At 36.4% G+C, this 11,820-nt stretch overlaps 2 protein-coding genes across 3 annotated transcripts; one reads left to right on the top strand and one right to left on the bottom strand.

Moving 5' to 3' along the window:
• The first annotated feature begins 378 nt into the window (after window positions 1-378).
• On the top strand, window positions 379-9,115 carry LOC147391643 (choline-phosphate cytidylyltransferase 2-like). 2 transcript variants are annotated; one of them, XM_086459226.1, is made up of 8 exons: window positions 379-722; window positions 4,218-4,331; window positions 5,484-5,579; window positions 5,875-5,917; window positions 6,024-6,179; window positions 6,285-6,353; window positions 7,225-7,335; window positions 7,419-9,115. In XM_086459226.1, exons 1-8 carry the CDS (start codon window positions 523-525, stop codon window positions 7,509-7,511), a joined length of 882 nt encoding a protein of 293 aa, XP_086315352.1. In that variant the 5' UTR covers window positions 379-522; the 3' UTR covers window positions 7,512-9,115. The 2 variants fall into 2 exon arrangements, with proteins under 2 accessions (XP_086315352.1, XP_086315351.1); XM_086459225.1 differs by having other exon boundaries at window positions 383-722; window positions 6,285-6,365.
• Window positions 8,711-11,489, bottom strand: LOC147391642 (phosphoribulokinase, chloroplastic-like). The gene is made up of 5 exons (XM_086459224.1): window positions 10,705-11,489; window positions 10,040-10,124; window positions 9,861-9,945; window positions 9,538-9,782; window positions 8,711-9,186 (listed from the first exon to the last, which is right to left on the bottom strand). The coding sequence occupies exons 1-5, from the start codon at window positions 11,268-11,270 to the stop codon at window positions 8,935-8,937; spliced, it is 1,233 nt and encodes a 410-aa protein (XP_086315350.1). The 5' UTR covers window positions 11,271-11,489; the 3' UTR covers window positions 8,711-8,934.
• Window positions 11,490-11,820: the final 331 nt, after the last annotated feature.

Genomic DNA, 11,820 nt, shown 5'->3' with positions numbered 1-11,820 from the left:
CAAATTGTACCCCTAGTTACTATCGCCACACCAATTGTATGCAATTTTTTTCAAGGAATTGGTGAGGCATTAATAAAAGTTGGTGCGGCAACATCAACTCTCTGAATTTAAGCCGTAAACTCCAAACCTTAAGTTATACACAGTTTTGTTTGACTCAAATTCAACTATCTGTCCAGTCCACTTTCCTATGCTGAAACCTGAATACGAGATAGAATCCAATAGCAACAAATCAATAACTATCCCCATCATGGTGGTTTCAAATCAAGTACACGTGTTAATAGAAATTACAATTAAAGTTGGATTGCAAGTTGAAATTCAACTCCGAAGAGTACAAGATCAAGACCCCACGTCTCCTTCTATTTAAGTCCGAAGCGAGAGGTTCGTTTTTCAGTTTCTTGTCTCCTCTGCTCCGCCACAAATCTCTCTTTCTCTCTCTATTTCGATCGAATTGAACTCCATTAAAAAACCTAGTATCTCATCCGATCTGAGGAACAAAACCAGATCAGACAGTGGAGATTCAACATGGCGCGCTTTCCACGTAAGCGGCAGGCCTTACCTAAAGACAACGAAGACGAACCAGAGACCAAATCCGAAGAATTATCCGCAGAGGTGAAGCAGAATTCTTCCTCTAATCCAGAGAAACTCGTTCGAGTTTATGCCGATGGTATCTACGATCTCTTCCACTTCGGTCACGCTCGATCTCTCGAACAGGCCAAGAAATCGTAAGTCCTTCTCATTCTAAATTTCTAATTCTCCTGAGTTTGTTTGTCTTGGATTTTGAAGAATTATAAGTTTAATATTGGATTACAAATACCTTAGAGCAACTTCAACTCAGTACGACCTATCTCACTACCCAGATTTTGAGTCTTGACATTTTCAATACCGAAAATAGGTAGCTCCTCTCAACAAGCTCCCCCATTTTTTTTTAAGGAAGCAAAATCACATCGTTGGTGTAGAGTATGTCCTTGAACGTTGGTGTGGGAGTAAGTTTCCGACAGTAGGAAGTCCCTTTCTCTTAAATAAAAATCTTAGAAACTCAAACCTCCTTTTTGATCTGCAATCTCTATTGAGCATCTCCGATTAGAGCTTCTCATCAGGTCTCTCTACTGGTTTTATGATTTCACTGGGGAAGAATAGAAGGGTTTTAAAACTCCTTCATTTTGTGGCTAGTGTTGGCACCCAACTCTTACTTATTTACACCCTAATTAAAATCAGTACGAGTTTAATAAAAAAAATTATGGATAACAATTATGCGTAGTACGGTTGGAGTACATACCTCATGAATACCTAAGGTGACTACCATTAAGCACTTAATGACCCATAAATGAGTATCTCCCTTGGAGTTGTTCTTATATTCGACTCTTAGTTTCTTACGATTGCGGGAAAATGTATTTTTTAGAGCAAATCTACATTCTACAAGACACAGGGATGAATTTGTGATGTAGAATAGCAATGTTTGATGGAATGGGAGACCTCTAGAGCTATTCAACGCTCAGATATGCGGGTGGTAATTTTTAATTGAAAAATTACTATTTTCAGCCGAAAGAATTGAAAAGTTAATCATGATTTTTTTTATGGAATGGTAGGAAATACAATCATAAATATCATTGGTGGATAAAAAGATCCTTTTGTTACCCAAAAGCAATAAGTGGCTTAGAGCAACTCCAACCCACGTCTCTAAATTTTTTGCTCCAAATTGACATATTCTTTAAATTTAGAGAAGATGCTCACCTCCAAACCAATTTGAACTCCAACCAGCTCCTTCTCTAAAATACTATTCATTCACTTGATAAAGTTGAAAAGTGAAGGGGACGCAAATGTTATTTAGAGAAACTCCAAGGAAGATACCCATGGGGTATTTTAGCGCTTATGGTAGTCACTTTGGATATCCATGGGGTATGCACTCTAACCGTGCTACCCATAATTGCTATCCATAAATTTTTTCTATTATTATTTTTATTTAACTAATATTGGTTTTAATTGGGGGGTAAATAAGTAAAAGTTGGAGGGCCCTCAATAGCTATGAAATGAAGGGTTTTAAAACCCTCATCTTCTTCCCCAGTGAAACCTTAAAAACCAGTAGAGAGAGAGACACCTGATGAAAAGCCATGGACTTCTGATGATCAGTCCTGTGTCGAAGTTGCTCAATGGAGGTTTGATTGCAGATCGAAATGGAGGTTTGGGTTTTTGTTTCTACGATTTTATTATAGAGAATGGGGCTTCCAACATCGGAAACCTACTCCTTCACCAACATTCAATGACCTACTCTTGCACCATCATTCAAGGACCTACTCCACAACAACATTTAAGGACCTACTCTACACCAACAATATGATTTTGCTTCCTTCCAAAAAAATGGAGAGCTTGAGTGGAGCTACCTATTTTTGGTATTGAAAATGCCAAGACCCAAAATCTGGCAAGGAATAGGTCGTGTGTTGGAGACACCCATTTTGGTCTTGAAGACCCAAAATGGCAGTTGAGAAGGGATGAGTAGTTGAGATAAGGTCTGTGTTGGAGTTGCTCTTAAAACAAGTTAAATGAAAAGAGAAGGTCAAAAATGGTATTTATGGAAAAGGGTGGACAAGATAGGTATTTTAAAAAGGTGAATAGTGATTTAAAGAGGCCTTCTAAATTTTTTGAAGATCTCTATATTTTGAGACATGGACAGTGATTTGGAGAGGATTTCTCTAAAATGGAGACCGGTTGGAGCTAGGTTTGGATGTCTCAATCTCTAAGCTTAAGAGTTTTAAAGACCGGTTAGAGTTGCTCTTAGGATTAAGTAAAATTAAAGTTGTGAATGAAGTCGTTTTGATAAAAAAATCTCCATCGTTTTGGGGAGGTGGCTTAGAAGATTAGGATGGAGATTTTTTATTTTTTTTTGGATAGGTAAGCCGAAATATATTAATAAAGAAAAAAAAGGCGGTCAAGATGACCAACCACAGATACAAGAATAACAAAACCGAGGCAAAGAAAATAACAAAAAAAAAAACCTTACAAGGAACACAAAGCATACCATCTAAAAACAAACCCCTCAAAAAAGACCCCTTTGAAGGCCACATCCGCCTTATACCAGTAAAACAATAGCCCCCCGAAAAAATTCTCCTATTTCTTTTCAACCAAGTGATTTTTTCCTGCCAAAGAATAAGTTTGTTGATCAGTTCTTGAACAAAGACAGACAAGCATTTGGAAAGGCCCAACTTGTTTTAAACAGTTGCAGAAAATAGGACCATAATTTCACCACTAAAGACAATAGATAAGGATATGATCAATGGATTCTTCACTATTGTAATAGAAGGCACAAAAATTTGGAGTTAAAAACCCTCATCTTATGAACTGATCAAGAGTAAGCAATTTGCCAGAAGCCACTAGCCAAACAAAAAAGGAGATTTTTGAAGGCACCTTTGCCACCCAAATTGTATAAACCAGAAAGGATCCAACACCGTGAAACTCAAGGATGGAGCATTTTAACCGGTGGAAAAGGTGTTTCCTTGCAAAGTATGGAAGTAAGAATCTTGGTAGGGATAGTCGAGAGGTGCATTTGTGATTGAAGGGTATGGGGAGTCATTCATAACTATTCCTAGAGTTTGTGAAGGGTATTGCTTTCAATTTAGGTAAGGGTAGGATCCGTTTTTGGGAGGACAGGTGGTATTGGGAAAATTCTCTCAAGAATGACTACCCAATGTTATTCACCCTATCCAATAGGAGAAAGCACTTGGTATAGAAGTTCGTGTATGTATCTGGCAATGGTGTTTCATGGGACTTGGGCTATAGGAGAAACTCAACAATTAGGAGAATGATGTAGCATGACGTATTTTAATTCGTCTGGATGTTGATAAATTACCGTGGTATGTGATCCCCCGGTCTCAATCAGATCCTTTTTATATGGCTTTGGACAACTCTAACTCTGTCATTTGCTTTCCCGCCCTTACTATGTCACCATCTTCAAAGCCTTATCTCGAGGGTTTGGGTGCTACCATATGCGGATCTTGTCTACAATGGCCTTCTTCACTTGTACAACCTGTTGGACAAAACTCTCACATGCCTTCTATTGGCAAATGATTATTAATGCCAATAAATAAATAAATAAAAATCCTATGTGTTGTCTCTGCTATGAAAATAAACTGCCCTAGAGACTTTTTTGGGATAAAAGTTGCAATGATGTTTTGGTAGTGACATTTTTATGATTCTTCAACTAACTTCATCTACTCATCTTTTAGGTTTCCCAACACATATTTACTTGTTGGTTGCTGCAACGATGAAGTCACACATATGTATAAGGGAAAAACCGTTATGACTGAATCTGAACGATACGAGTCACTTCGTCATTGCAGGTGCTTTTCTGTTATACTTCATTGATGTGCTCTTTCCTTACAAGTCACTATAAATCCACTGTGGGCTTATTTTTTGTTGTTTGGTTATGTCTTATAACAAGTTGGCTTAAGTCTTATTCCTTTGTTTTTTATCATCCACTTTTGATTTTCACTTGTGTGACACTTGAAAAATAGGTTTGGGATGAGGCTTTGGTAATGATGACATCTTTGATATGTTTATTTTCATTTTGATAACTAAATGTTGTTCTAGTTTTGTAATATGCTTACTCATTCTTCTAGTTGTCTAGCTCATTATTCTTCTTCATATTTCTTTTATACAAATATAGAAATGTGCATTCCTTTAGGCTGACATTCCTTAGCTGCAGGAATCCTTCACCTGAGATACTGTTCCTACTTCATAAGCTCGCTTTTGCCTCCACTCCCTGGAAAACTAAGAACCTTCAGTAATCAACTATTGCTACTATTTCTACCTGTAGTATTTGGATTGCCATTTTTCTAAATATATTTTATTAGAACAAAATACTTTTCTGAAAAGATATTTTTGGAAATGCATGGTTTATTGAAGAAAAAAAAAAAAAAGCTATTTTGGATTGTCATTAACGCGATGTTTACCTTCTATTAGTGGGTCCCATCTCCAAGATTGATGAGAGAGGGATGAGAGTAGGATTTCATATTTGTTCTATTCTGTTCGTTAGACTTTGAAAATGAAAAAAAAAAAAAAAAATGACTGGAAAAATGACTGATATTTATTATTAAGATTTTTGGGCTGAAAAAAGTCTTTTTACTGAACAAATACCAAAACACTTTTTTTTTTTTTTTTTCTGTTGCTAAAAAGGCCTTTCTGGTGTAAAAGTGGTGTTCTAAAACAGGTCCTGAACTTTTATGATCACTGTTTTGAGAAGTAGTTTTTGATTTTATTTTTTAATGAAACATAGATTAGCTGTATTTGTATAATATGATCGTAATCCCCTAATATTTTAGGCATTCTAAAGTTTATATGTGAAAAGTATTTCATCATTTCATTTTTTGTTCCTTGCTGGTAAATCAGAAGATATTGATGACAGAATTGCTAATGTCCTATCTAGTGGAATTGCTTCGCGAATCAAAAATTAAAAATAAAAATAAATGCTAATGTTTTGTATTTTGTCGTAGGTGGGTTGATGAAGTTATCCCTGATGCCCCTTGGGTTATCACACCGGAATTCATTGACAAGCACAAGATAGACTATGTGGCCCACGACTCTCTTCCGTAAGCTTGATCAACACACATCTATTTAAATTTGTGCAGTACTCGAGTATTTAAAAATTCTAATGGTCAAGTAAATGTGAAATCTTTATTATATGTTATATTCTTTGTAATTTTTTGTCTGGTTTTTCGATATAGCGGTAATGAAGATTGGCAAATTTTACTTATCAAAAAAAAAAAGATTGGCAAATTTTCTAGGTTTAGTCCTTACTATCAACAGTAAAAATTAAAAAAAAACAACTGTTTGGTTGCTTTGTGGTAGAGAACTGATTCTTCATTTTACATGGATCCTCTGTAGATATGCTGATGCAAGTGGGGCAGGGAAGGACGTCTATGAGTTTGTTAGTTTCTTTCTTCGCCACCTCTGCAGTAACTGTTTATCCATGCAATTAGTTGCCTACTTCAATACCCACTCTAACTGTAAAATATTCAAATTACATGGTGTAGGTTAAAGCAATTGGAAAATTCAAGGAGACGAAGCGGACAGATGGAATATCTACATCAGATGTTATAATGAGGATTCTGAAAGACTATAATGAGTATGTTATGCGTAATTTAGCTCGTGGATACACAAGGAAGGACCTTGGTGTAAGCTACGTGAAGGTAAAATAGCTACTTTTTTTTTTTAGCTTAATTATAAAGCATACTTTTTATTCAATAATATGCACAAAAACTTGCCAAGTATCTTATGGTTTCATTATTTATCAGGAGAAGCAGTTGAGAGTGAACATGAGGATTACCAAATTTCGTGAAAAAGTGAGAGAGCATCAGGAGAAGGTGGGGCAGAAGGTTTGTATTTCTCTATCCAGAATGCAGTTTTCTTGGTCAGATTTCAGAGGAGAGTTCGATCTTTATCTTTTTAGTTTTTCTTTAAGATCTGTAACATGCTTTTGGGTAAGTATAAAAGCTTTGGTAGTATTGAACTTATGGCCAAATGGCTAATGACCACTCACTCTTTAACCTGGTCTTTGCCTACCAGGCTAAAGAAAAAGCTCGATAAAATCAGTATGGGAAATTCATTTTATAAATAACTAGAAGGTGGCATGTGCAAACACACATGTCTCAGAAGGGCTTATTTGTAATTTAAAATATTAATGAAAGGGTGATTTTGAAGATTACATAATAGAAAGGATATTTTTGTAATTTTGAAAACTAATCAACATGATTTTAGGGATGTGGGATTACAATTTTCTTGGGTTTTGACTAAAATGACCCTGATTGTATTAAGTTTAAATGTTAAGGTGGGGCTATTTTTGAAATCCAAATTTTGGTTTCGAACCACTTGTACCCCGCCTTCTCTCATTATAATAGTAAAGATTATATGAAATTTTAAAGAACAAAAAGGCAGGTTGGAAGTCTTAAGAACTTCCACGATTACAAGGCTTTAGCCAATGTGTGGGCACATCATTGGCACTTGACTAAGTATCATATCATTACTTGGCAAGATGAAATTTCCTTCTTTACAAGAAGGTCCCTAAACTTAAACCTCGATTTTGTAAATCTCCATGGCTGAAGGTGCCAGCTTGCTAGTTTGGTTAAAGTCCTAACCCCAATTCTTTTTTTGCAAAAGCTTTGTAGAACAATTTCTTTGATGAGTACTAATGGTTTGTGACATGCTAATGACCCTATGTTTCCCCTTTTTTTTCAGTTGCATACAGTGGCAAAGACAGCTGGCATGCATCATGATGAGTGGGTGGAGAATGCTGACCGTTGGATTGCAGGTTTCCTTGAGAAGTTTGAGGAACGCTGCCACATAATGGTGAGTTGAGATTCATTTGCAAGATTCCATCCAAGCACCCAACACCACATAACTATATTTTTTCTTCCCTCTCGTCTTAACAGGAAACTGCCATTAAAGACCGGATTCAAGAGAGCTTGAAGAGACAGCAGTCCAAACTGATGGCAAACTTTGAGCCTCAAAGAATTCTGAGTTGAGAGGTTTTGAGTTCTACTTGTTTGCAATGGAGGCAAGTTCAATAACTGAGTTGCGGGAGTCATGGTCGGTACTTTTTTTTTTTTCCAATGTGTGCACTCTGTGCTGGTAAATTGGTGGCGCTGCTGCTGCTGCTGAAATAGTAATATATACCCATTCTGGTAATGCCATCTATGGTGCAATCTTTGCTACTATTACTACTTTCAGCATTTTTTCTACCAGTGGGTGCCACTGCTAGTGAAGCAGTTAACTATTATACTTGTGTCCAATGTTAGGATGGCGGTAAAGATCGCATATTTCTTACTTTTTTTTCTCCCCATTTTTTTGAACGTTATTTTTTCTCATTATTCACTATCAATGAATCCCTCCAATGGTTTAATGATCAACAACTCTTATATCTTCATATTTTCTTTGATGGGAGTGCTTCAACAGGTGGTATCGGAGAACATATTTTGTGTAAAAAAATGCATATATTGCAATGTCAGACCAGTTGGGTAAAATATCTCCAACACGAACTGCACAGCATGTGCATGCTCACATTATTTATAGGTTGCATATGTAGTAACAAAAAATTCCATTTTTTTTTGTGTGTGTGGAAAAAGTATCGTTTAAAATGCTTTTCGTACCTCTAATGATTAAAAAAAAAAAAAAAAAAAACCTCGTCTTTAAAAGAAAACATGTTTTAATGTTTTAAACACATTCTTTTAAAAAAAAATGAAGACAAAAATAACCCATTTTTTGCAGTCTCTAATTAATTTCTATGGCGGCCTTATGGTTGTTTGTGCTTTAGTTCATTGTTTAATGTAGAGGATTTGATGACAAGTGTTGATGTTATAGTTTTTTTTTTCCCGAATAGTGTATTATTTTGCTCAAATGATATATTGATGGTTAGACTTTTTTTTTATCATCATAAAGTATATAATTATGTGTGGGAACATGTTATCCTCTCCTTTTTCTTCATTATTTTTCGAAGTTTTCCCTTCTTGTTTTAAATCCGTACTCCGAATTGGTGACTATGGTTGCATATACAGAGTATAAGATAAGCACCTTAAATCATCCCTACTATAAAATTCCACAACATCACATACAAGCATCCAAAACATCAAAACAGACACTAGAAACAAACAGAGCAAAAATAGAATGACATCAAAGGTGGTTATGATCTTTGCTCATGAAGACAGAAATGGTGATGGAAGACAACTGATCCAAAGGTGTTCCAACAACACTTCTTCAATAAATGTTTTTTTATAAATATTATTAACTGCATTTAATCTCTCTCTTGTTCTTCTAGACTAGATAGATTACAAATCTCCACAGAATTACAACGTAAAATACATATAGAGTGGTCGTGAGAAACATACACTCAATGGAGACGGTGAAAAAAACTGAAGGGAATGGTGATAGAGGTGATTGCCAAGTTCATTATTAGGCTTTAGCTGCTTCCAATGGAGCTGCGGCCCTGCTCGCAATAGTCTGCTCATACAGGTCTCGTATCTTCAATCCAACTATGGTTTGGAAGAGACCTGTCCCGTTGTTACTGCCAGGGAAGTCGGCATGCTTTAACATTTGCTGCGTAATTTCACCGTAGAACTTAGTGGAGATGTTGCTCAGATGACTCTCCACATATATAAGCTCATCTAATCTATCAAATTGCCCATCCATCTCCAACACAGACACCTGAGCAAAAATATCATAATATATTAAGAGATCATTAAAATAAGATAGATTCTATTGCCACGCCAACTTTTGCTAAGGCCACCCCAATTCATAGCTAAATCACCAAAGAATTAACACACATCTTGAGGTGGCATGAGTAAAAGTTGGTGTGGCAATAGAAGCTCTCTAAAATAACCATTGTGCATAAACTCAGCTTTCTTCGACTTGTAAATCAATCGAGTTCACTTAACTTGGCCTATTTATCTGTCGGACTAACAAGAAACTCAATTTTATCTTGAGCTTTAATTCAAGCGAATTAATTGATGTCTAGAAGATGACAGAATTTAAATTTCAGAAACTCAAAACAATTACCTCATGGTCATAATAAGCGTCGGGGCCATAGGCGAATTTTATGCCAGGATATGAGCACGTCAGTTTCCTCCCACATGGTATCCATGAAATGGTGGAACCCTCGTCGAACAGGTAAACTGGGCTGAAATACTTCACCCCTTCTTTCATCACCAACTTAACCCTCAAAACCTTTCCCTCATTGTCGTCGGGAATGAGTTCGGTAGGCAGGACTTCAATCACTGCATCTGCATATTGCTTTTGTGGGTCTGCATGACAGAAGCGCGAAATGGAGAATTAGAAGAGCTAAGCAATGAGTAATAAAAGAACTTCAACTATGTACTTACCAATGTAAGCATCAAAGTCAGGCTTTCGAGCTTCGATACTAGCTTTAATACTTTCAAGACTGTGTCCACGTTCCGCCATGTCCCTCTGCAGCACTTGAAACATGATCAGAGCGAAGACAATGGCAAATACGACCCTATATGCAAAAAAAAATTCATAATGTGGACACTGGATCTCTTGCCTGAATTTTCCAAGCAAATTTTACTTCATTGCTGATGTCTAAGTAGATGCTGAAGTCGAGGAGGTCCCTTACGCGAGAATCAAACCTGAGATTTAGGAAAAAATAAAATTGACGATTCATCAACTTTACCCAGATATGTGAAATATGAGCTTTGACGGTATGGATTTTTAAGTTGGTATGATTAGAGAGCAAATTATATCCTAATGTAATCCCACCCCTGATTTTGATGACATATCGTTATACCAAAGTCATCTCTGTCATCATCGCTGATGGCCTATACAATTTTATCTAAAACCATGTTTTCTGCTAATTCAAGTGCCTCAAAACTGTTCGTCGTGTCGGTTTCCACAGATTGAAAAAAAAAAAAGGGGGGGGGGGAGATTGCTGCACTCATTATAAATAAAAGATTTTTGTTCTATTTGTCTTGTCAAACATGAATCATCAAAAATATCTAGAACACTGTCATTAACAAAAAAGAACAACATGGGATGTAAATCTAAGGCTAAGACTTTACTCCCAACAGCAAAATTCTCTATTCAACCATCTCTTTTAAAATTCCACCAATTATAAAAAGAGAGAAAAAAACATTAAATTTATCATAAAAATAAAAGAAAAAAATAATAAAAAAATGAACATAACTTTCTGCTTGAATCAAGAAAACTTACATTGGATGCAATCCTTCAATGACTAAAATCTTGGGAGGTTTGATAAGTTCAGGAGGATCTAAGAGACCACTAACATGGTTATATATAGGCTTCTCAACTGCAATTCCTTCCTTGATAGCCTTGACTTGCTCATACATGAGATCAAAATCGTTGGCTCTTGGATCAAGTGCAGTCACTCCCTTCTCTTTCCTTCCTGTCCTATCAAGTGAGTGATAATCATCCAAACAAATCACAGTAGTTGTGTCACTGATCAAAGTGTTGGAATCTGGATTGCCACCCTTGGGTGGCTCTGCTGCACCACCAAATACACTTGTCAATCTCCTCATGAAAGTGCTCTTCCCACACCCAGAATCTGCTGCAAGACCAATTACAAGTGTCTTTTCTTCAGCTGAGCATGAGATATCTGAAAAATTGGTGTTGGTTCTGCCTCTCACACTAGATTTCTTGCTAGTTGTGTAGAAGAAGACTTGTTGTCTTTGATGAAAACCCAAGTGGGTTTTTGTTGGTGTGGAGATTGAACATGTTGAATTGAGAGATTGAGTTGTGTAAGCTGTGCAAATTGCCATTTTTATGGCCTTTTACAAGCTTTTTGGGAGGATTTTGAAGGTGGGTTTTTGTGAATTTTTAGCTTATTTAGTGAGACATGAAGAGAGGTGCAATAAAATAAATTAGAGAAGTGAAAATAGTCTTTAAAAGAAGAAAAAGGATTTATTTTCAGGATAGAATAATGCTGATGTGTCTGTTTGTGTGTTAGTTATAATGGGACTGAGAGTACCATTGTTTTTGACAAAAACTGGAGGAGATTTTAAGGTGGGAAGAGGGGAGGGTTTGGTTGGAGTAAACTTAGGGCGCTGTAAGTAATTTTTCTTTTTGATTTTCTTTTTTTTATAAAAAAAAAAATCATTGTTGATGAGATGATGTTTGTAAATTGTGATCACCAGAGCCTCTAAGGAAAGCTTGGTGGTGATTTCTTCCAGTTTGGACTTTTGTGATTGCCACGTGGCAGCAAGTTGGTGGTTGGTTGGAGATGAGGGGGGAGGGGAAGGGTGTGGAGCGGAGTCATGGGAGCATCATCTTCTGGGTTTTTTTTTTGTTTTTTGTAATCTCTGTACAAGA

Source organism: Akebia trifoliata, chromosome 11 (assembly GCF_017979445.1).
Source record: "Akebia trifoliata isolate Shusen 1 chromosome 11, ASM1797944v1, whole genome shotgun sequence".
In the NCBI taxonomy this organism is placed as follows: Eukaryota; Viridiplantae; Streptophyta; class Magnoliopsida; order Ranunculales; family Lardizabalaceae; genus Akebia; species Akebia trifoliata.
This window is presented reverse-complemented; position numbering and strand designations above follow the sequence as displayed.

Excerpts from the sequence above, each read along its gene's own strand:
- LOC147391642 (XM_086459224.1), bottom strand. The coding sequence starts at position 11,270 with ATGGCAATTTGCACAGCTTACACAACTCAATCTCTCAATTCAACATGT. Across the intron at positions 9,946-10,039 it reads AATTTGCTTGGAAAATTCAG|AGGGACATGGCGGAACGTGG; the intron begins GCAAGAGATCCA and ends CAAGTGCTGCAG. Across the intron at positions 9,783-9,860 it reads TGACTTTGATGCTTACATTG|ACCCACAAAAGCAATATGCA; the intron begins GTAAGTACATAG and ends TCTGTCATGCAG.
- LOC147391643 (XM_086459225.1), top strand. The coding sequence starts at position 523 with ATGGCGCGCTTTCCACGTAAGCGGCAGGCCTTACCTAAAGACAACGAA. Across the intron at positions 5,580-5,874 it reads GTGGCCCACGACTCTCTTCC|ATATGCTGATGCAAGTGGGG; the intron begins GTAAGCTTGATC and ends GATCCTCTGTAG. Across the intron at positions 6,180-6,284 it reads TTGGTGTAAGCTACGTGAAG|GAGAAGCAGTTGAGAGTGAA; the intron begins GTAAAATAGCTA and ends ATTATTTATCAG.